The sequence below is a fragment of the Tauraco erythrolophus genome, chromosome 28, assembly GCF_009769465.1.
Source record: "Tauraco erythrolophus isolate bTauEry1 chromosome 28, bTauEry1.pri, whole genome shotgun sequence".
In the NCBI taxonomy this organism is placed as follows: Eukaryota; Metazoa; Chordata; class Aves; order Musophagiformes; family Musophagidae; genus Tauraco; species Tauraco erythrolophus.
Genome location: NC_141492.1, coordinates 3195433 through 3219342, shown reverse-complemented (window position 1 = coordinate 3219342; position 23910 = coordinate 3195433). Strand labels below are relative to the sequence as shown.

The 23910-nt window shown below is 48.8% G+C and overlaps 1 protein-coding gene across 5 annotated transcripts; it reads left to right on the top strand.

Annotated features, from left to right (window-relative positions):
• The first annotated feature begins 475 nt into the window (after window positions 1–475).
• Window positions 476–21980, top strand: DPP9 (dipeptidyl peptidase 9). Of its 5 annotated transcripts, XM_086627902.1 has the most exons (22): window positions 476–509; window positions 2542–2629; window position 2734; window positions 5924–6176; window positions 8914–9026; window positions 10055–10228; window positions 10456–10624; window positions 10784–10897; window positions 11188–11316; window positions 11836–11897; window positions 12436–12536; window positions 13974–14151; window positions 14956–15121; window positions 15231–15310; window positions 16839–16991; window positions 17209–17344; window positions 18074–18219; window positions 18520–18666; window positions 18813–18965; window positions 19547–19689; window positions 20027–20138; window positions 20611–21980. In XM_086627902.1, the coding sequence occupies exons 2-22, from the start codon at window positions 2574–2576 to the stop codon at window positions 20701–20703; spliced, it is 2679 nt and encodes an 892-aa protein (XP_086484028.1). In that variant the 5' UTR covers window positions 476–509; window positions 2542–2573; the 3' UTR covers window positions 20704–21980. The 5 variants fall into 5 exon arrangements, with proteins under 5 accessions (XP_086484028.1, XP_086484032.1, XP_086484031.1 ...); XM_086627906.1 differs by lacking the exons at window positions 476–509; window positions 2542–2629; window position 2734 and having other exon boundaries at window positions 5930–6176; window positions 16863–16991; XM_086627905.1 differs by lacking the exons at window positions 476–509; window positions 2542–2629; window position 2734 and having other exon boundaries at window positions 5930–6176; window positions 18086–18219.
• The last annotated feature ends 1930 nt before the right edge of the window (window positions 21981–23910 follow it).

Genomic DNA, 23910 nt, shown 5'->3' with positions numbered 1-23910 from the left:
GCGGGACGCAGCGATGGCCGAGAACAGCACAACTACCCCATGGCGGCAATAAATGCTGAATTAGGCGCCCGCCTCGGAGGCTGAGTGGGGAAAGAATATTCTCTTTGTGCTTTTTTTTTACCCTTCGTCAGCCTCAATTCTCTCCTCCCCCTCGCTAGGGAGAATAGCTCCGTCCTCCCGCTGGCATCCCCCCCTCCCACGCAGTGGTTCCTCCCAGCCCCCGCTCTCCCCCGCCCTCACGAGTTGGCACTTTCCCCCTCGCCGCGCGCTCCCGCCATCCCGCCCCGCGCGCTCCCGCCACTTCCGCCGCCGGGTGAAAGGTCGCGCTGTGGCAGGCCGCCGCCTCCCCCCCCCCCCCCTCCCGCCCTCCCCTCCCGTTTCCGGGGCTGCCCCAGTGTCCGGGACATGGAGCCGGAGTGACGGAGCCGCCGCCGCACCCCCCCTCCCCCCCGCCCTCCCGCAGAGGAGCCGCCCCCTCGCCCGTCGGGGGGAGGTCGCCGCGCCCAGGGGTGAGTGAGGAGGGGAGGGGGGGCTCCCCGGGACCGGCGGGGCGGGGGGCTTCCACCCCACGCCGGTGCGGGCGGGGCTCAGCCGGGGGAGGTCGGAGCCCACCCCAGCGCGGGGGCGCTTCCCCTGGAGCAGGGGTGCTCGCCCTCTCCGTGGGCCGCGTTCCCCCCCTCCCCGGGCTGGGGGGTGCCTGAGGGGGCGAGGCTCCTATGTTCGGCCCCCGCGATTTGTGTCCCCCCGCCCCGGGCTGCGGGGGGCGGCCGCCCGTTGCCTGAGGTGGAGGGGGGGGGGTTTGTTCTCCTGCGGTTCGCCCTCCAGGCGTGGGAGGGCCGCCCGGCCCGGGGGGGTTGTTTGCATTTCGCTCCCCCCAGCATCCCCCCCCAGGATGGGGTGATGGGGCGCTGCCCCCTGGGAGAGGGGGGGGGGTGTTTGCCTTCCCCCCCCCCCAGCAGCCTGTGCTTTATCCAGGCAGGTGAGAAGCTGCTCGCCTCCTCTTTTTCCGCAGTAAAGAGCCGCCTCCAGCAGTGGGGGGAGGTGGGGGGACGGGGTGCCCCGTGCCCTGGGCTCCCCCCTCTCCTGCTGGCCCCCAGCCCGGCCTTCCTGCTGCAGCAAGGGCAGAGCTCCCTGTCGGGGCATTCAGCCCCGCTGGCACGGCTGCAGAGATGGACACCGCTGGCCGGCAGCCTTCGCCAAAGCTCATCCCTCCGTAGAGAGATCCCCGCGGGTTTATTCCACCATCAATTGCTTTTATTTTTGGAGAAGGAGGTCTTAAAGCTGCTGGCCATGACAGGGACGCGTTTGTAAGGGCTTCTCTAGGTGACTCCGTTGCTTTGGCTCTTCCTGAAGGCACCAGCGGGCCCCGCGGGGTCTCGCTGACATGGGTATCGTGATTCATGCCGGGTGCTGATCCCTCGTGTCTGTTTTGTTCAGTCGCTTTTTCTCTGGGCTCAGCATCGAAGGATGCTATTGTTCCTTTCCTTTGTGAAACGTGTGAGCTGTGGCGGGTGGGATGAGGGCGAGGTGTTCCTCTGAATCATTCAATACCGTGGAATAACTGGAATTGGAAGGGACCTCAGGAAGTCTCAGGTCCAACCCCCTGCTCAGAGCAGGGTCAGCTGTAAGATCAGACCAGGTTACTCAGCATTCCTGAGCATCGCTCCTGCTGCCCTTTGTGCTTGCAGCAAAATTGCCCTTAAATTACGGGATGCTGCTACTTGGTCCCTCTCTGTCCTCCTCTGCGGTTTAGGAACTTCATTGCTGGCACTTCTTTTGACGCTTTGTCTCTCCTGATCCTATGTGAGAGTGGTTTTGGTGGAAAATGGCTGTTGGGCAGACCAGGGACTTCAGCAAACGATAGTGGCAAGTCCTGGGTGTGTCTGTAATTCAGAGTTCTCTTGAAGAGGAGACAAAGATCATTCTACTTTGATGTGCTTTGGCAGAGAGGACGATGGTGAAGGTAGCACCTTCATACATTCATGGAAAATGGGCTTGTGTGGCGAGCCAGGGTTCCTCCGTGGCATCAGGCAGCAGTCTTGGAAGACAAATGTGGTTTTTATGTCCCAGGTGGGACTGTGACGCTGTTGGCAGTGGGGCTGCTGACCCTCTGTCTGGCTCCTTATGGTGTGTCCTTTGTTTGACTCTTGCCTGTAAGTGCATGGCCCAGACCTCTGTTTTCTCAGTTCTTAGTACCTGATACTTCCAAGAATTTCAGGTTTCTGAGAGGGGAATGAAAGGAAGGGTCAGTAATGAGGATTCTCGGATTTTGAGAAGAAATTTTTAGGAAGAAAGAGGCCACAGAGTTCGGTGAGTCCCATTGTTCAGGTGAAGAAGTCTCTCTCGGATTTATCTGGGTTGTTAATACCCAGCACGTGCTGGCGGAACGATTTGGGCTGTAAAATGCAAACCAAGGATTTTGTTTGTGCCTCTGTGCTCCGTTGGAAATGTGACCTATGGAGGATGCTTTTATACAGCCCTGTTCCTCTGACAGGGGAACTGCAGTTATATGAAATTTGCTTTTTTCCTCTTCCTTCCTAGTTTCCTGTCCTGCCCAGCTTGCCGAGTAGTTAATGCAGAAGATAAAGAGGGTTCGTCTGGAAAACGAGACTGCAGGAAGTTGGAGAAGGTACGTGTCCCGGTTACTCCCAGGGCCTTTACTGGCCTGTAGGTTGTGTGGGACAGAGCAATAATCATCTCCTGGCGTGAAGGAGGTTTCTGAAAAATCCCAAGTGTATCAGTCTGCCCGGGGAGCTCTGTGTGAGGATCTGTGGGTCAGGAAGTGACTCAGGGAGATAACTTGTTTCACTACCAATTCCAAGCTTTACAATTCTTTTTCCCGGTGCTGACATCCCACCTGTGCTTGCTTGTTGTCTTCAGACCAACGTGTTCCCCTGGAAGGAGGGCTCGGTCGGTGTATGCCTGATCCATCTAACCTGGCCAGGCAGGGCAGAGAAAGCACGATGAGTGAGTGTGGAGATCTCCAAGAGACAGCCAGGTGGTTTTGGGAGTGAGGTTAGCGATGGATCTGCAACAACACCAAGTCATGGAGATCAGTGCCTCAGCGTGAGGGCCGTGAAGGACAGCCTTTTTCCAGTGAGGTGTGAATCTCAGATGTGCTGTATTGATGTGGAAGTTTCAAGACTATCTAAGAAAAGAGCTAAAATTGGTGTCATGATCCAACTTTGGATGATTTTCTCCCCAAATTCACCCTGCCATTTCAGTTAGATAAGTTACTCCGTGTGTACCATGTGTGTGATGTTGCCGAATACTTGTTACATTTTGTCCAAAAAATGGCTGTAGAGGTGGATGAAGCCACTGGACTTCCATTTTGCTCTGTATGGAGTCAGGACCTAAGTTTTGTGAGACTCCAGCACACCCCAGCTGTGATAGTGGTATTTCCTGATGGTTTCCCATAGCTTTACGTGATGACTGCTTTGCTTGTCCCACTCCTTCTCTCTTTCTAGTGTCAAAATCACCAGGATGAGAGCGGTACCAAGCTAAAAGTTGTGCCTTTTAGTTCCCTAGTGAACCATAAATCATGGCAATGTAGTTTCGAAGGGAGTCCAGCCTCCAGTTTAATTTGGGACAGTTGCTGGTATTACAGTCATGGACTGTTTTGAGCCCTTAAAGGTGCAACTTTCCCCCATGAGGAGTCAAGCTGGCTGAGTAAGACGGTTTCACCAGATGGGTGCGAGTCACCCGAGGGTCCAGGTTGTTTTAATCGACTGACTTGACCTGCAGTGGGACTGGGTTGGGAGAATTGTACTCAGTTTATGGAGTTTTGTGGTCTTCCTGTCACGCGTTTCTGGTAGGCAACACTTCTGCCTGCCGAGGTGGTTTCAGTTGTTGTACTGGAGACCCTGGGTATAGGCAGTAGAGGCCACAGGCGCTCTCACAGTCTTGGAACATCCCGTCACGTTCTCTCCTGTGGTTTCACTTGGGCTTCCTGCCTGGCTTTGATTGGAAAATACTCTTCTTTGTTCATTCTCATCTGTGGATTTACTGCTGGGCAATAGGTACTGGGACTACCTACGAATTTATTTGAGGAGCTTGTTCTTGTGTTGTTATGCACACGTTTTGTACAATTTAAGGACTTAGCGATTTGAAGATGTGGTTATATTTACAGCTCTTGTACTGTGTGCCTGTAGTTTAAGGAAGTCCTGATGTACTCTGGTTTAGGTTTGCTCATCTCCTGTTGTAATTGCAGAAGGTGTCAAACTAGGTGAGAAGTTCCTTGTAGAGAGTTTGTTAAAAGGTCTGAGCTGGTGGGGAATCTTCCAGAAACACTTGGGATTCTCCTGAACAATACTCATGGTAGAAAGTGGGCAGAGGGAAGCGTTTTCTTGTGATGATATAAATAACCATCCTTCTCTACAGGGGGCCTACAAGAAAGCTGGAGAGGGGCTTTGAACAAGGGTGTGTAGTGACAGGACACGGGGCAATGGCTTTATACTGAAAGAGGGGAGATTTAGATTAGAGATAAGGAAGAAATTCTTCACTCAGAGGGTGGTGAGGCACTGGAACAGGTTGCCCAGAGAAGCTGCGGCTGCCCCATCCCTGAAAGTGTTGAAGGCCAGGTTGGATGAGACTTTGAGGAACCTCAGAGTGGAAGGTGTCCCTGCCCGTGGCAGGGAGGTTGGAACTAGATGATCTTGAAGGTCCCTTCCAACGCAAACCATTCTATGATTCCATGATTCTCCCTTCCCTTGATTCTCTTCACTGGGAAAGGATTCATTGTGCATCTTACTGAGGCCAAAGTCTTTAAGATTCGGTTTATGCATAAGTCTTGCTTAATCCTTCATCTCAGAAGCTGCTCTCCTGTCAGGATGCAGGTCACCATCCCAAATGACAGGCAGCATTCAAGAAACGTCCCATTTGAAAATGTAAATCTTGGAGCTGCTGAGGACAAGGTCTTTTTTGGTGTAGTCCTTAGTCACTTCTTGATGCTATGTCGAAGTTAGCAATTCTGACTCCATGGAGCAAACTTCTCCAGCTTAACTTTTTCAGTAAACTGAATTTCTTCTGAATTCTTTAAATTCTTCCGGGTACCCCCAAAACAACTAAAATGTCCTAGTGGAGGGAAATCCAGCTTCTGGAATGGGGTGACAAAAACTGGTTCCCCTAGTCCTGGGCTCATTCCTGCTTTGCAATAGATTGCATCATTGACCTTGGGCAAGTCTGGTAGTCCACCTCTCTTCAAATTAACATTTGCTGTAGTTGCATGTGGAGGTGGTTTTTGTAGACTCTTGTCCAATAACTGCTAGCTTGGAAATGTATGAGGAACACGTGCTACATTTTGCAGAGTATGACCAGGGTCTGTTGCTGCTGTCTTCTTTCTGCTAGCAAAGACAATTGCACTGTTTTCTTCCTATTTTGCCATCTCTCCTGCTTCATTCCTGGCTGCAGGAGCTCTTCAGGTAAGTGAGGTGCTGTGCTTGTGCTTAAACCTCTCTCCAAGTGATGAGCAGGCTTCCCTTTAGGACAGGAAGAGGACTTCACTTCTGTGGTCTTCCAGGGCAGGAGTTTTTGTGCCTTTATGATAGGTCATAGCTTTGATGACTTATCCATCCAAATTCCTGGGGTGGTTTTCCTTTGAGTCAAGCTGATTGTTTTCTGCACCAGAATTTGTTGCTTGTACTTCCTTTAACAGCTTATTTCTAGAACTAGTCCTGGGAGACCGAGTTTTCCAAGGTTAATATCTTCATTTACAGGACTTGATACGGGATGAGAGATGGACTTTTCCTTTCAATATGTCAACATACGTTTAAAATGTAATCGTTGAGCGTGGAGGATCCTAGGATCTGTAGTTTAAGGAGTGCCTGTTCTCTTAAGCTTGTTGCATGCTTGGAGGAAGCTCTAAGCAACAAAATGTACATGCTGGATTTTAAGGCTTAATTCTCTCCCTCAACTCCTCCCTCAGTTTTTGTCCAGTTCTGAAGGGGAAGAGAGGATGACTGCAGTGGACGCGCTATCAGACAGCTCTGAAGTGGTCGAGATGGAGGATGTGCCTTCCCAATTCCAGGTGCAAAAGCATTCTTGGGATGGGCTGCGTGACATTATTCACAGCAGCAGGAAGTATTCGGGCATGATAGTGAACAAAGCTCCCCATGATTTCCAGTTTGTCCGGAAAACAGAAGAGTCCAGCCCGCACTCTCATCGTCTTTATTACCTGGGTAAGCCAGCATGCCAGACGCTGGGCGGTGAATGTGTCACGGGAGAGCTTCCAATCTAAACAGGCGAGGAAGAGGATGGGAGGCATCTCTGTTTATGAGATGGGGGAACTGAGATTAAGTAGCGTTGCTCAAGGCTTGCACGCCTCATCTATAGCAAAGCCTGGGACTGGGCAGAGACCTCTCCGGTGCCAGACACACAGCCCTTCTGCTTAGCGACGAGGGGAAGCGCTGGGCAGCCAGACCTGCCTCGTGATGGAGGTATGGACGCAGTGCTCTTGGGCAACCCAGGTCAGCCCGGGTGACGAGGCAAGAGAAGGGATGTTCCTCAAACTCAGGACTATCTTGTGGCTCTGTAGCTTAGGAGAAGTGAGATTGACTTGATTGATCAACCAGACTGACTTTCCAAGAAATTCATTGTCAGTAATTACCAACTATATGTGGCAAGTTCTAGGTATTAATGGGAGGGTGGTGTGTCTCCCTGCTTTATGAAGTACCATGTAGGTAGGATGTCTTCAAGAGTAGGGGTGAAAAAAAAGGTTAGGTGGGAATGAACTATTAATGGTATTCACAGGGAAATAGCCTCTTCCTTACAGTGGGATTGAGGGACAGCAGAACGCTGCATTGTACAGGTCCCTCGTTATAGTTGGAGCCACAATGTAATTAGTGACAGAGCAGTTGGATTTTAGTAACTGGATAATTTTGTGGTTGGTAACACGGGAAGCTTTATAGACTGTAAAGAGTTTGTTGTGCTTTGGGGCATGAGCTGATTGTTGCTGGGCCAGTAACGAAATTGCCTGGTGTGCAACTCCATACAGCTGACTGCTTTCCTGAAGTGACCCTGCTTTTTTTGAGTTGTTGAGTGCAGGTCACTGTAGGACATGGGATGCTGGATTTGAGGGACTGGTTTATGTTGTGACTAAGCATCTCCTGCGTGTCAGTGAGTTTAGTTGTTACACTTCCTCAGACATTCTATGGCACACTGCTATAAAGGGCAGCATCCAGAGTTAGGGTATTTTTCTTGTTGAGTCTCAACAGTGAGACTTGATTTAAAGCTGAATGTATTTCAAGGCCAAGTTGACTTTGATGCAGTTTTTGATCGAGATAACTAAAGAACTAAGGGTCTAAGTGGCTAATTTAAAAAAATATCATGTTCTTCTATTGTATGAAATGGCAACCAGACCAGCGACCGGCTGGTTGGTGTTCTGCACGGGTGGGACTGGTGTAGGAGCCAGAACCAGGAATGAAGATACACGAGTGTCTTTTCAGTCTTCCCTTCCTTAAGGAAACGTGCAGAACCTAGAGCAGATTGAACCATCATTTAAGACCAGTATCTGCCAGGTAATACTGGGGAACTTCTTCTCAGGCATTCCTAATAAATAGTGAACACTAATTCTTTTTATTGCCATAACGAGCATCTTTGGAGTTGCACACCGCGTGCTGTCGAGTACTCAGAACCCATTTCAGCAGTGCATGTGTGTTGAACGTCAGCGTGCTGTTACTGTCCCAATGCTAAATAACATTTTCAAGTTTTTATGGGAATACTGAATGCTGAGGAGTAGGATGAAGACTTCTGAAGAGCTTTGCTTGTTGAAGACTTTTCTTCACTTGGGAGCAAAGTATAATGTCTTTTGGAGAGAAAGGCAACGTTTTTCTTGTAAATGCTGATTGATCGTAGTCAGCCTGAGGTCATTGCAGAAAGTACTAATACAATGAGGAGAAAGGAAGCCCAGGTCAGACTGGCATGAGAGTCGAATGTGTGTATATATTGTAATTTGTTCCTATCTACATTTTTTTTTCTTTTTAGACATGTTAAATCATTCCTGGGCCATTCCTGTAGAATTTTATGTTGTACCATGGCAGATGCTGCTTATATTAAACACCACATGCTCAGCACTTTGGTGTTTCTGTATCTCTGAGGATTATACGTTCACATATTGCTTTGCTTCCTGAGCACTTATTAATATTTCAGTTTTAATTTTAAGTAACTGTTCTGCTGAGTTAACCAGCTCAGAAATCTTTCTGTTCTGCCCAGAACATGTGCAGAGTAGGCAATATCAGGGCACGCTTCCCTCTGCGAAATTCTGATCTAGAGAGTCTCCACAGCATAACGTAGAGGGCAAGTTCACGGTTTTCGATTTTGTTGAAACTGCCAAAATCGCGTGTCAGGATATTTTATTTTTCATGGTTGTTTTGGAAACTGGATGGAGGCCAACAGCTTCTTTGATAACCACAGTCAAGGCTTATGTAAAAGGACGAGGCCTTCTGACTGTGTAGTGTGCTGTTTCCCATTCAAATGGGCTCTCCAGACATTGGAAGCTTTTTCTTCCCCTCTTGCAGGCTGGTGCGTTGGCCGGAATGGGGTCCCTGTAGCAAACTTCTGGCTGAGAAACATGGAGAGTAATGTTGAGTCACCCAGTCAGGGAGTGGCTTTGTTAGAGTGGGTCTAGGGTGTGGGTCGAACAGTCCGTGGAGAGGAGAGATGGATGTAACCAATTCTTAGGAGATTGGTTAGCGTTAGATCTTGCTATGGGAAATTTCTAAATGAATGAGTATCTAAATTTAAATAATTTAGATATTATTCTGTGATTGAACTGAGAGCTGCTTGAGAATGACAGCTGATAAAAGCCTCTGGACAGCCCCAACCCCTCTGTTATCAGACTTTTTTTCAATTTGACTTGGTCCTCTTTGTCTTGGCTAACTAATCTTAAGTGGGATGATGCTTTTGTCCCCCTAATAGGAATGCCGTATGGTAGCCGAGAGAATTCCCTTCTTTACTCAGAGATTCCCAAAAAGGTACGGAAGGAGGCCTTGCTACTCTTGTCATGGAAACAGATGCTGGATCACTTCCAGGTAAGCTGAAGTGTGAAGAGCCTGCCTTGACAGCGCTTGGGAAAACTGGCTGATGTTGTGGGGCTGATGTGGTGGATACTGCTGTGCTGAACAGAGGAGATAATGGCGTGGCAGCATGTAAGACACAGAATGGTCTTGGTAGGAATGTTATGTCGAGAATTGCTTTGCTTCATAACGCAAGGAACCGCTTGTGAGGAAGTTGGCAGTGAACATGAAACAGCAGTTGATGTGCCAAGCAAAGGGCTGACCTAGCAAAGAGGACTCTGTAAATAGCACATAGTCTACCTCAGGTTATAAGCTATCAGGACTGCACACCTTTCTTCTGGGTATCTTGTCTGGGCTCTTGCCATGCTTGTTGATGTGCTTGGTGGAATGCCTGTCTGTCATCTTTCCTGCTTTTAAGGAAGTCGGGAAAGTTGAATTTAAACTGCTGCTTCTGCCTTATGCTCTATTGCAAGTGAGCCAGAAAGGAGGTGAATTTTCCCCTCCCTGATTGCGGTATCGTAATGTCCTTCATCACCAACAGCATTGATGAAGAAGAGAGTGGAGGGTGTTGGTTCCTGGTGGAAAAGGAATTTGCTATCTTGACCCCATTTGGATTGCTAGTCCCCTTCAGGGTAATTCAAGATCCCCGGAAGAGCTTTTGTTTGCAGTGTCTGACATGGAAACTGTTTGTGAAGGCTGTAGATAACCTCATTAAGTTAATTGGTTACATCTGATTTGCATAAGCAGCACCAGCGCAGCCGTCCTCAGTTCATGCTGAAGTGCCAACTACAGAAATGACAGATTCATCCCTCTTACTTACGGGGAACTTCGGGGCATGTGTTTGTTTAGTCCTCCTGGGCCACACCTGTGACCTAGAGTAGAGTAGTTGAGGACCGGTATGGTAAGACAGCAGTCTGGTTTTAACTGGTGTGTTGTATTGTGGGCATTCGCAGACCAGCTGGTGCCAGTCTTGGAGCATTCCTCTGCTGCGAAAGTTTCCCTCCTTGCAGTTTCTTTCAGATTTTCCTTTCCTTCCATACTAGGCAACCCCTCATCATGGGATGTATTCTAGAGAAGAGGAACTCTTGAGGGAACGCAAGCGACTTGGTGTCTTTGGTATAACATCGTATGATTTCCACAGTGAGAGTGGCCTCTTCCTCTTCCAGGCCAGCAACAGCCTCTTTCATTGTCGAGACGGGGGAAAGAATGGTTTCATGGTGAGTCTGCTAATGGTTTTATGAATAGCACCTGAAACAGACTTGGTGGTTTTGGTTGGACATGGCTGCTCATCTGCATCTGTTTGGTTGTGGTCATTTGGTTTCTGTCCTGTCGGGGCTGTGTTTGCCCTCGTTTCATGGCCTGTACTGTATCTGTGGTTTAGACCTGTAAATCCGAAGCTGGAAGCTGGTTTGGTACAGAGCTGTTTGTGTGTCTCTTGCTGTAGGTGTCTCCAATGAAGCCTCTGGAGATCAAGACTCAGTGCACAGGGCCACGAATGGATCCCAAGATCTGCCCTGCAGACCCTGCCTTCTTTTCATTCATTAATAACAATGATCTGTGGGTAGCAAATATTGAGACGGGAGAAGAGAAGCGGATGACATACTGCCATAAAGGTAACTGGTGCTTCTTGCCAGGTTCAAAAGGAAATTCGTTCTGACAAATTCTGGCTGGAAGGGCTGATGTCTTCATGGCTTATGTTTTACAAATGTATTCTTTTGGATCACCTTTGTCCAAGGACATGTAAATACAGTCTCTTCTGTGTTCCTCTCCAGGCTTATCTAATGTTCTTGATGACCCCAAGTCTGCTGGTGTAGCTACTTTTGTCATTCAGGAGGAGTTTGATCGGTTCACGGGCTATTGGTGGTGTCCCACAGCTTCCACAGAAGGTCAGTCAGTGTTCTGCTTATCAAATTCCGACACTAACTGCTGCCAGCCCCTGCTGTGAGTGATATTTTGGCCAAGATTTTCCTTTGACTTGGCTTTGATCTGTTTCTGGGGAGGTGACCTAAAGGAACAAAAGACTGAAGGGATGTAATTGTGCTCTGAGGAGTATCTGCAGGTGGTCACTAGGAGCTGCGGCTGTACAGGAGACGTACGCTCTGTTGCACCAGAGTGTACTGCCGCAGTGCTTCAGCTGGAAAACACTGAGGCAAATGTACCTACTGTGTGTTCCTAGGTTCAGAGGATTTAAAAACACTGCGGATCTTGTATGAGGAAGTGGATGAGTCAGAGGTGGAGATCATTCATGTTCCTTCACCTGCCTTGGAGGAGAGAAAAACAGACTCCTATCGGTACCCCAGGACAGGTAAGTGAAATACCACGGGGCTGCTAATGCAACTCGACTCCTGCTGGCAGAAGCGGTGGAATTTGTGCTATAAACTTTGCATGATTAATCACTAGTACTAGTACTTACTAGGATGTAGAAGCTGGTTGTAAATGTTGAGGCCTAATTGAGTCTCTGAGCCCAATATCTACTGCAAGAAAGGAATGGGATTTAAAGTTCAGCTTGAATGAAAGGATTGCTGAGAAAATGGAATATGTATCTGGTGGCATACTGTGGAATACATTTTTGAATCCCTTCTTTCTTCTTCCTCCTGAGAATATGCGCAGCCAGCTAGGCAAGGCAAAAGCAAACTTTTCCCATACCCAGAATGACTCTTGTGATTACTGTGGTGTCTGCTCACATACCTAATTTGATATTTGTACATCCACACATAACCATTCTAGTAGGACCGGGGTCAGTTCTTCTATAGAAGCTGTATTGTGTATAACCATGGGGTGTTCAAGTTGGTCATCTTGGTATTCTTTCTCTCATTCTCTGCAGGCAGCAAAAACCCCAAGATTACATTGAAACTGGCAGAATTTAAAACAGACAGCAAGGGGAAGGTAAGTGGTAACAACTCAGAACGGGATATGGCACAGGAGGGTTGACAGCTTCTGAAGCTCCCTAGAATTAAGACAAGGTCCCTAAGAAATCCTAGATAGCGTTAGCCTTTGTTTTAATTGTCTTGTTAACACCTGGTTCTATAACATGTTTATCCAAGAAACAGAAAAGCTTTAAAACACTGAAAAGTATTGTTCTGGTGGAGAGGCAGCTGGGAGAGGGGAGGGAAGCGACAAGTGGGGTTAGCCTGGTATGCCACATTGTCACTAGTAGAGCAGGAGGGTTGAAGCCTGATCTAATTCTGGGCTTCAGTCCCTGGCTGTATCCTTTGCCATGGGTGGATGCCAAAATCATTTTGCTTTGAAGCCTGTTTTTCCCTTCTCTTCCTGCCATTTGTAGAAAGGCTTGCTTCTCCTGAGCTGGCCCTTGCTGATGCCAATAGTTAAAATTCCTTATTCTCTCATTCCACTGAGCTTGCATGAGGAGATGAGGAGGTCTGGTAGCAATCTGATTTGATATTGGACCTTCCTTCTGCTGCAGATCGTGTGTGCTCAGGACAAGGAGCTGGTACAACCGTTCGCTGCGTTGTTTCCGACTGTGGAGTACATTGCCCGTGCTGGATGGACGAGAGACGGCAAATAGTACATAAGTTTTTCTTCCAAATGAACACTCCCAAGGGCTTCCCTGGCTGAACTATTGCAGGCCCTTGACATGCTTTGCATTCTAGTCGATGGCACATGAGTATTTGACTTCTTCAGTGTTACAGCATCCTAAAAGTAGGAATTAATCAAATGTAGACCAGAGTGACAAGCTGTGGGGTTTAAGTCAGAGCCACAGTCACAAAGTTAAATGACGCTGATACATTAAGCGGGCAGTCCTAGGGAATTCCTTTGAGTTGAAGATGTTTTAACACAAGTACAATGTGCTTCCTGCTGAAAATGAACGTACTGTAAGCAATTTTATCTTGTTCATTGGTCCAGTTTGTGATCAATGCCAAGCGTATCACAGGAGAGCGGGCAGTTTGCGTGGTGCCAAGTCCTTTGTGTGGTGTGTACACGGGGAAGGACTGCTCTGTGACCGGTGCGCTCCCAGAGCTCACTGTCGCTCCCAGTGCAATACACAGTCTTGTGCTGGCCAGCCTTGCCTGGAGAGTTACACAATCACACCAACCTGATCGGTTTGAAATTTTAAAGCTCTTAATTTTTTCACCTCAAAAGCTTGCTTGACTGTTAACTAGTTTCTATCCAGGTCAAGTTACGGTGACTTTGCTGTCTTTGAAGATTGTGTTCTGTAACTCATCATTAATTTTCTGCTCAGGAAACCAAATTCATACAGCTTTCCAGAGGGTAATCCCATAGGTGATCCTTATGTTCTGCACCAGAGCTTATCTAAATGTGCTGAATATATCAGTTTGTGAAATCCACAGTCACTGAGATGCTGGGGGAGAGCTGGCTCTTTTGAAAGTCTGTCTTAATGATGAAACTTCCCTTGATGCACTTCCAGGCCTTGGGGTGGCCGCGCTGTGCAGCGGTGGCTTGCCATCTGTCATGTTGAGAGGCCTGCAGTGCAGCACCACTTCAAATGACTCTCCTTGGAGAGGAACAAGGCTGAGACCGAAGCGACTCCTTCGCTTGGCAGTTGTCTTAGGTCTGTGCCTTTCCCTGCTAGTGCAGCGTGCAATGAGGAAGCTACAAATGGATCACTTCAAGAGGGATCGTTTTAGCTCCTTAGGAGCTTGCCAGAAAACAAATACTGCTTCCTGATGGAGGGGCTGTCCAAGGAAGAGTTATGTTCTGGAGACAGGGTTCTGTTAACAGTGCTCCCTTGGAATAGACACTGGCAAATCTGTCAGACATCTTGTCTGAGCGATGCCCCTATGAAATACCAGAGATGTCTGGCGATACGTGTTTGTTGGCAGAGCTTCCAGGAGATTAGAAAGCAGCGAGGATGAGACAAGCTTTGCATTCAGATGCCTACATCCTTTCTGCCAGCGGGGGGGAAAAGGGTTGCATGTTCTGAGTGTTAGAAAGTGACATTATTTTGTGGTGCTGACATTCACCTCCGTGTTCTTTCCCCAGTGCCTGGGCTATGTTCCTAGACAGACCTCAGCAGCGGCTGCAGCTAATCCTTTTGCCTCCAGCGCTCTTTATCCCAGTCCCAGAAAATGAGGAGCAGCGTGCTGAATTTGCCAAAACTGTGCCAGAAAACGTCCAGCCATTTGTGATCTATGAAGAAACCACTGATGTGTGGATAAATGTAAGAGGCTTGGGGCTGGGAGGAGAACTCAGGCTGCCCTGTTCTCCCCCACGGTTAACCGTTTTTATGTTGGCTGTGTGTCCAGTTTAATCCATGCTCCAGCAGATTGCTTTGCCGCTCAGTGGTGCCAGATTTGCTGGTAGTTTAGGGAGGTTGATGAAGCCATGAGAAGGGCTTTGATGCAGTCAGCACTGGAGATGTGGATCCTGCCATCTCCTTGCAGTTGGAGCTGTTGGTGTAATTCTTGCTGACGTTCTTGGTGAACACAGGCACTCCGGACGCAGATGCTTTTGGATGTAACACTGCCATTCTTTTGGGGGTATTTTATTACAAGATTAAATGGCTTCTTGAAGCACGAGCAACCCTAATCCCTGGAATTTGTACGTATTTAGATAGGTAATGGACACAGGCGACAGGGAATAAACTTCAGCCTCCAAGATTAAGCACCTTGGTGCAGAAGTGACGAAGGGGCCTGAGTTCACACTGCAGCATTTCTAAGGTGTTGGAATAACCACCACCTTGTGGGACTCACGTAGCTGAAATATTTAGCTCAGAGGCAAGACTGGTGCTGGTTTCGGTAGTAGCCATGGAAAGCCCAGAGCACATGGTCTTCTACGTGAGCCCAAAGTTTTTTTGTGGTAATAGGAAAGTATGGAATGGCTTTTGCCCACTAGCTGCCTATCTGAGATATTTCTCCCCACTGTCCTTTCCTTTGAAAGCCCAGTAGTTCAGCACTGACTCCCTTGGCTATGTCTCTGCTGTGTTAATACAAATCACTCATGGGTCTTCTGCCTTGTGTGACAGGTTCATGATATCTTCTATCCTTTCATCCAACCGGAGGGAGAGGAGGAAGAACTGTGCTTTATCCGAGCCAACGAATGCAAAACAGGTTTCTGCCATCTGTACAGAGTCACAGCAATCCTAAAGCAAGGCAGCTACGACTGGGTGCAGCCCTATGTCCATAGTGAGGGTAAGAGCTGCCCTTAGTTGGCGTTTGAGCTTTGGGAGCTCCCTCTCTGATTTGCTTGTGTTTGTCTTTTGGGGAAGACAGTGATTTATTCTCACGTCTTTTCTTCTAGATGATTTCAAATGTCCTATCAAAGAGGAGATTGCCCTGACTGGTGGGGAATGGGAGGTGTTGGCGAGGCATGGATCAAAGGTAGCAGTTATTTTTATTCTCTCTTTCAGTGTTACAGCTCTGTGTTGTCTGCCCACGGTCCTGGCCTACAGCCTCTGTCACACCTGGGACCAGCTGAACTGCTTAAGCTTCATTTTGTTTCTCTCTTTATTGCTGCCTCTGCTTTCCCCAGAAGTGCTGTAGTCCAGTGCACATTGAACCGATTGCCTTTTTAATCAGACTTCAGATTGCTCCTTAAGTAAATCCCATGAGTGAGTCAGGCCATAAAAAAGGACACAAGTCTGAGGTTCAAAAGCAACAGAGAACTATTTTGTGGAGAACCTTGGGATTGCTGCCTTTGCTGAAGCATTTTAACCCCAATGAGTACTTGTGGATTGGAAATAGGTCCTAGTGCCTAGAGTGAACTCTTGGTCTTCAGCTCATCCCTCAGTAGAGCCTTTAGGAAGAAGGAAGCTGGGGAGTATGAAGCAATTTAGAATGTGGAGAAACTGTATCTCTTATTGGTTGCAGAATAGCCAGAAATGAATTTTTATTAATCTTGTAGAAACCTTCGTTCCAGTTTTGCTTCAGGAATTAGCTCTGAGTCTGATCTTTAATGCTCCCAGGTGATTTCTGTCAAAATAAAGACCTTGTCTGTTCATTTCCAATTAATCTGAATTTTCACTTGTCGCTTTTTAAAAGGCCTGCAGCTCCATGCATTTGGTTTCTGCTGCTTTTCCTCAATCTGCAATTAACCTGCTGTCCCTCCCCATGTGGATTCTCACTGTACATGCTGTTGATTTTGGCCACAGCTCTTCCCTGCGTGCGTTATGGCTAAAATTGTGTTAGCAGCAATTATTTTGATGCATTTGTTGCACCACAGGGCTCTGCCCGGTTTTCCTGGCCAATTGAGTTGGATATTTTTTTCCCTTTGCTGTCCACAGTGATCTTCAAACTGTGGGTTAGCCAGAAATAGCATTTGGGCTTCAGCATTTGGAAGCTGTAAGGTGGAAAACAGTTCAGTTACTGTTGCTGGATCAATGCAGTATTTCAAAGCTGTAGTCTCTATTCCTAGCTGGCCAAGTGGATTTAGAAACAGCTTTATCTGGACATTAAAAACATATTTTAGTGTGGCTTGAAGTTTGGTACTGTTAGAGCTGATCCTTCCACAGATGGGAGTTTGTTGTCACGATTGCTGGAAAAAATACACCTGTACCCTTATAATCCAGACATCCTGCGGGAAGGCGGCATATTTAAGCATAGAATCTTCCTAGTTTCACCCATGAGCCCAACTTTTTATGCTCGTCAGGAAGCAAATGCTTTGAGTCTCTCAGAAAAGCTGGGTTCTTTGTTACTTCCTTGGACTATATGCAGTTCTCCATGAGTGCCACGTGTGTTTTCTCCAACCTGTCCTATCAACAGGCGTTGTGTACTGTCCCTAATGCCGCGAGCAGCCTGTCATGGTCTATTTGTGTTTCAAGCTGACTCTGCCTGGGGACAGACTGTCTGAACTGGCAAAGGAGCAGTAGTTGTCAACCTTCTGTCGCTGAGCCCTCTCTTCCCCACATAGATCTGGGTCAATGAGGCTACGAAGCTGGTGTATTTCCAAGGCACAAAGGACACCCCGTTGGAGCACCACCTCTACGTAGTCAGCTATGAGTCTCCAGGAGAAATTGTGCGACTCACCACTCCGGGCTTCTCCCACAGCTGTTCAATGAGCCAGGTTTGTTGTTTCTTGGATACAGAACGCCCTCGTCTCCTGACTGACAGGGATCCTGACTAGGAATGGTAATGAATCATGACCAGTAGTGAGTCCTGAGGGCTTCTTTGTCTTGGTTGCTCGAGATGTGGGATCTGTTGTCTTGAGAACTACGTGGAGAAGACTGGATGTGGGAAATGAAAGACTTTATTCCTCTAACTTTTCTCTCTCCCATCTGTAGAACTTTGACATGTTCATCAGCCACTACAGCAGCGTGAGCACTCCACCTTGTGTGCACGTCTACAAGCTCAGTGGCTCCGATGATGACCCGCTCCACAAGCAGCCCAAGTTTTGGGCTAGCATGATGGAGGCAGCCAGTAAGTCCTGTAGAACGTGTCAATGCTGGGTTATGTCTGTGATACTCTTTCTGCTGGTGGCAGCCAAAGGTGATGGAGAGGGAAGTGTCCCAAGTAACTCCGCTCTAAGGGAAAATGAATTGTGTTACCTTGCAGGGGAGATATCTGTAGTGGATAGCTCATCCAGGAAATGCTGTATGAGCTTTTAAGATGCTACTATTTCATGCTGTGAGTGAAAGCTGTGTGCCAGGGTGCAGAGTTTAGATGGCTGTGGTTTTGGGTGTTTCTTTATTCATGATTTGTCTGAAGAGGGAGGGGGCAAGTATCTGGGATGCAGTGGCCACTTCATTCTAAGGCTGTAGGCTTTAAAGATTTGGATCTTAGAGCTCACAGCAGCACCCATACCCCTCCTGCAAACGTTTTTTCTGTTTCACCCATCCCTGTTCTTAACCTTCCACACCTTGCTGTTGTGGCATAGCATGCCTTGTCTGAGGATACCCAGCTGGCGATATTTTCTTGTGGGATCCCTTCACTCGTTATATGGCCTGTTGCCCTGTGCAGGCAGATAGAGGCTGTTGGTTTCTCAGTGAGAGGCTTCTCTGAGAGGCATTGCCAAGGCTTGGTACAGTTTGGTATTGCAAGAGCCCTGACTGGGGTCAACTTTGAACAGAACAAGCTTGTTCAGGTGGGGTAGGAGGCAGATCCTGCTGCCTGTTACTGCACTGCTAGTGTCTGAACTTCCTTCTGCAGGTTGTCCCCCAGATTACATCCCACCTGAGATCTTTCACTTCCGCACTCAGTCAGATGTTGAGCTCTATGGAATGGTCTACAAACCTCATGATGTCCAACCTGGGAAGAAGCATCCCACAGTGCTCTTTGTGTATGGAGGCCCTCAGGTAATACTCCAGATTAACTGCTGGTGTTGGCTGTGGGGTTGCTGTCTAGGGCAGAGCTCTTGCGTAGCTCAGTCATGCATCAAGACTTACGCTTTCGTTGGTGTTAAGCACTGGATCTCTGTTCTGATCTCTGCTTCAAACCTCAGATGATTTTTTCCAGCATTTAGGCTGATTTGCATGGCTTTGGTAGCTCGGTTAGTGGCTGCTGTCCAGCTCAGGAGCCTACAGAGTGGGACAGGTGGAGGAAGGTACTGGAAGGCAGCTGCTCAGCTCTGAAACTTTTCTTCCCTCCTCCTCTAGGTGCAGCTAGTGAATAACTCCTTCAAAGGAATCAAGTACTTACGGCTAAACACGCTAGCATCCCTAGGCTATGCTGTGGTGGTGATTGATGGAAGGGGTTCCTGCCAGCGAGGACTCAAATTTGAAGGGGCCCTGAAAAACCAAATGGTAATGTGCTTTCGTTGGTGAATCTCTGCTCATTTGCTCTTTCTAAGGCTCCTGGCTGCATGTTTCCTGTGTGAGTGTTACTCTTTTCTGTCTCAAGTTTCTAGATTTAGAAAGTCACTAACTTGAGCTTATTTGTTGCCTTTTAGGGTCAGGTGGAAATAGAGGACCAGGTGGAAGGTTTACATTATGTAGCAGAAAAATACGGGTTCATCGACCTGAGTCGGGTAGCCATACATGGCTGGTCTTACGGGGGTTTTCTCTCCCTCATGGGCCTTATCTGTAAACCCAATGTCTTCAAGGTAAGTCTAGATGTGGGGCTGTCATGTCAGGACACTGAGCACCCTCAGCTTCTCTAACTCTTGGCATATGGAGTTGGCTTTTTCACTTGATGTTTCCAAGGGACGGGTGAAAACGTCCCTCGTCCTACCTGTAGCTCCTGGCTATAGTCCTGCATTCTGCTTACAGATCACAGTTGTCTGAGGCTTGTTGAGGATGGGGTCTCTGGGGTGGGGTAATTCCCCAGTGACTGCTGGAGGACTTGACCTAGCATAATGAGATAATCAATTAGTTAATTAAAAATCCATTAATTCTTAATCCCCTTCCCAAGTCCTTAGCACAGTTTCTGGATCATTCCACAAGTCTTCCTTGAAAAGAGGAAGCCTTTAGTGATGGTATGCAGGAATTAGCCCTATTGTGACTATAAGAGGGATAGCACAAGGAAGAATCTGGGTTTTACAGGGTTTCCTGTAGAAGAATCCTGATCTGAGTGACAGAACAGTCCAGAGCCTGTTTTTCCTGCCTCTTCAGGAAGACGAGGAACACTTGAGCTCTTTAGCACATGATAACTGAGGCTGTCTCCTGCTACCTATTTGTTTGACAGATTGCTATAGCAGGTGCTCCTGTCACAGTTTGGATGGCATATGACACCGGGTATACTGAGCGGTACATGGATATCCCGGAAAACAACCAGCAAGGTTACGAGGCTGGCTCTGTGGCATTACACGTAGAGAAGCTTCCCAATGAGTGAGTACTGTGGGGCTGAGTGACCTGCGAAAAACCTGCTCCCAGGTCCTGCTTGGTGCCACCAGTTGCACCTCTGCTGAATCCCGAAAGAATGGATGGATTCTGATCCCGTTTAATTTTAACTCACGTGGCTGGTTGCTGCCTTCTGCAGCAAGCTGGGGCATTGTACCCCCAACCCCTTTGCCAGGGAGGGGTTGAGGACCACGTCCATGGCCTTAGGCTATTCTGACTGCTTGTCCATTGCTGAGTTTTGGCTTGCTGATTGGCAGCTCTTTGCTCAGACCCACTGCAGAGCTTTTTGTGTTGTTTCTGATCCTCTCTCTCATCCCATCTCCAGGCCAAATCGTTTGCTGATCCTCCATGGCTTTTTGGATGAAAATGTGCACTTTTTTCACACCAACTTCCTGGTATCACAGCTAATCCGGGCTGGAAAACCTTACCAGCTGCAGGTAGGAGGAGCAAGAGTGAAGTGGGAAGGTTCCTTAAATCTGGAAAGAAAAAATTATCTGCTGTGTGTCCTGGGGGCGGGAGAAGGCGGAGGTAGATGCTCCCGCATCTTGTTGCAGCATAGATGATAGTAAATGCTGGTTTGGCTCCAAGAGGTGTCCGGGAGGTGGCACTGTGGCTGTTTCATTGCTGGCAGATGTGGCCTGTATCTAAAAGCATTTGCAAACAGGGCTCCTGCCCTCAGGCCTGGAACTTTCCTTCGCTGCACCGTTGCTGTCTCTTGGCTGGTGGCAGCAGAGGTGGCTGAACACACCAGCGCAATGAGGGACGGGGGCTGGTGCTCTAGACCTTCCCTGGCACCTCTTTGACCCAATGGAGACTGGGTTGAGGGGAAAAGGGCTGACACGAGGGAGGCTTGTCCGTGCTGAATGAGCTGCTCCTGGCTAACTGCCCTGTCCTTCTGCTTCTGCCCAGATCTACCCCAACGAGAGACACAGTATTCGGTGCCCTGAGTCAGGAGAGCACTATGAAATCACGCTGCTGCACTTTCTACAAGAATACCTCTGAGAGCACAAGCCTCTGCAAACTGGACACTGACAGCTCACCTTCCCCCTCCTGTGCCCTGCCGCTGCCACCTCCCTCGACAGCCATCTAACCCAGAGCACAAGTGGCTGAGTGCCCACGTCCGGGCTGGGTGTCCCCCCCTGAGCGAGGGGGGAGGGTGGAGGGCACCTTTCCTTTGGACAGTGCCACCTTCTTTCACTTTCCAAGCTGGAGGTCTGCCCCTGCTCGGCTGCTCGTCCTGTTCCTCTCCTCCAGCCTGGCTGTTAATGCTTTTTTTTGCTGCTACTCCCTCTATCCTGGGAATCAATGGACAACGGTCTGTCTCCCGAGGCTGAGGTTTGTGTCCATCTCTCTCTCCCCCATCCTTTTCCCCTTCCACTGCACCTCTGCAGTCCCCGCAAGAACTCAGTGCCTGTGTTGGAAGTGGAAGAGCCGAATCAGCAAGCTGCCTTAAGCCAGGAGTTAGGAGGGAAGAGAGAACTACCTGTTGTTAAGCCCTGGGGGAGCTGATCGCTGCTGCTGCTGTGTCCTGGCCCTGCTGCGACTATGTGGAGCCCTGGGATGTGAAGAGAGCTCTACAGAAGCATGCAACACTAGTCTTTTCTAATTTTTTTTTTTTAGTTTAATTTTGCAGAGCAGATGGAGGAAGTGGCTGGGGTCGGTAACAGCGTCCTCTGGTACCTTTCTCTAATGGCTGCTCGCAAGCAGAGTTGTGCCAACAGGTAGCATGGCAGCTAAAGCAGCTGGCTACAACCAGAGATCATCTCTCCGGAGATCACAGCAGCATTTGGGTTTTTTGCAACACAAGATGGATGATATTTATGCAAATCCTCCCACCCTCTGTTCTCTGTGCTGCCTCCTGACCCCACCTTCTCCTTTCCTGACACCCTGAGCTTTCAGATGTGCACTGAAATTGGCTGTGCTTCAGTTCTCTGCGGGTCAGTGACTGTTCCCCTTGCCCATCTACTCAGCAAATGCTCTCTTCTGGTTTTTATTTACCTGGTCAACAGGAACTGCAGTTCTGGGGAGGGGGGATTGAGCAATCGCACCTCAGGGGAGCACGTACCCCCCCTCAAGCCAAGGGTTCTGCCAGGGGCAAAAAGGAAAATACAAAAAAACAAACAAAAAAAACCCCCAACCAACCCACCCAAATGAACCACGTTGACTTGCCCTGGAGTATTTTAAGTGCGTATTATGAAAAGAAAATATTTTTATGGATTCTTATTCTTTTATAATTATGAGTGTAAGATGTAGCGACTCATTAAAATATTGGAAAGAGACCCGCTGGCTGGCACTGGTGCCTGTTTCTGGGAGCGCAGGAGAGGGCTCGGGAGGAAACGGCAGCTGGCTGGCGATAGCCAAAGCTGTGTCTGTGCTAAAAGCGAAGCGCTCTGTTCGGTTTCTGTGCTGAGCAGTGGAGAGAATATTAAATCCCTGATGTTCCTCGGGGGAAGCACGATCTGAGCAATCGAAGACGCAGGATGGAGAGCTGGGAACCCCGGACCATGTTCCTGGCTCTGCCATCATGGTGCTGCGTGACCTTGAGCAAATCCAGATGTCTGGTGCTCAGCAGCCCCGGCGCTGGGGGTCCGTGCCTTGCCCAGCACCCCGACTCCCTCCAACGACTTGGGGGGATGCAGCTGCTCTCATCCCAGTGCTCCCAGCTCTGATCCCTCTGATCGAGGGAGGTGATTCTGCCCCTCTACTCTGCTCTCGTGAGACCCCACCTGGAATACTCCATTCAGCTCTGGAGTCCCCAACACAAGAAGGACATGGAGCTGCTGGAGCGGGTCCAGAGGAGGCCACAAAGATGATCCAAGGGGGCACTTCTGCTATGGAGACAGGCTGGGAGAGTTGGGGCTGTTCAGCCTGGAGAAGAGAAGGCTCCGGGGTGATCTTCTTGCAGCCTTCCAGTACTTAAAGGGGGCCTACAGGAAAGCTGGAGAGGGGATTTTTACAAGGGGAAACGGCTTTAAACTGAAAGGGGAGATTTCGATGGGATCTAAGGAAGAAATTTTTCCCTCAGAGGGTGCTGAGGCACTGGACCAGGTTGCCCAGAGAAGCTGTGGCTGCCCCATCCCTGGCAGTGTTCAAGGCCAAGTTGGATGGGGCTTTGAGCCACCTGGCGTAGTGGAGGGTGTCCCTGCCCATGGCAGGGGGGTTGGAACTGGATGATCTTTGAGGTTCCTTCCAGCCCAAACCATTCTGTGATTCCATGATCCCACGCTGGGACACGCGGAGCTGCTTTTCGCAGGCGCTGGGCCTGCCTACGCTCGCCCTCCCTGAGCTTGAAGCTTACAAAACCTGGCCTTGCTCTTTTCCTTTCTAGGGAGAGTCAGGCATTAATTAAACTCCCATTAAATGCCCTGAGGATGCAGGCTGGAGACTTCTGTTTTAATGCAAAGCATCTTACAGCCAGAGCGGTGGGAGCGTTATTTGTTGCCCCCTTCTTGTCCCCGTGCCCAAATAATTGTCCCGACTGTTGCAGTGGTGTTTCAGCTCCTACCACACACCCCGTTGAGTAACTTCTGGTGCAGCTTTTGAGGTCGGAGGGGCGGAAGGGGACGTAATGGAGGAAGTTGCACATCACTGAAGATTCTTAGAGAGAAGCCTGCAGACAGAAAAGTTGTTCCCCTTTCTCCCCATCTTCCCTAGAGCCAGGTGGGTGCCAGTGGATGGTAAGAAGCTTTATTTTACAGGGTTTGTTTCTTTTCAGCCTTAAACTGCTTTTTCCTGTCCCAAACCAGCAAATGTTTCTTAAAATGTCTGCAGTGCGCTCTTAAAACACTCTTGTCTAGAAGAGTTTAGGAATCTGTCAGCTCCTTTGATCCTCCAAGCTTGCTTCCGAAGCCGTAGGATTATTTGACGTGATAAAAAGGGGCTGGTTTTCTTCTTTGGAGGATTGTGAATCCCTGAGAGGCTTTAACTGGGAAATCACCTACCGCAATCCTGAGCTTTTTCCATATGGAACAGGCTCTGCTGGGGATTGAAATACAAATGATGTGGGAAGCCCCCACCCAGCTGTCCTGTGGGAAAGGTAACGGGAGTAATGGTGCAGCTGGGTTCATGGTATCTCTTTCGGAGCGAGGATTTGCAGCTGTAGCACGAAGTTGAGTTAATTTCCTGAGCGAGCGGTAACGGCCGGAGGAAGCGGCGGGTGCTGTAACGGGTGCTGGTGAAACCAGGCAAAAAAACAACTCTTCCTCAAAA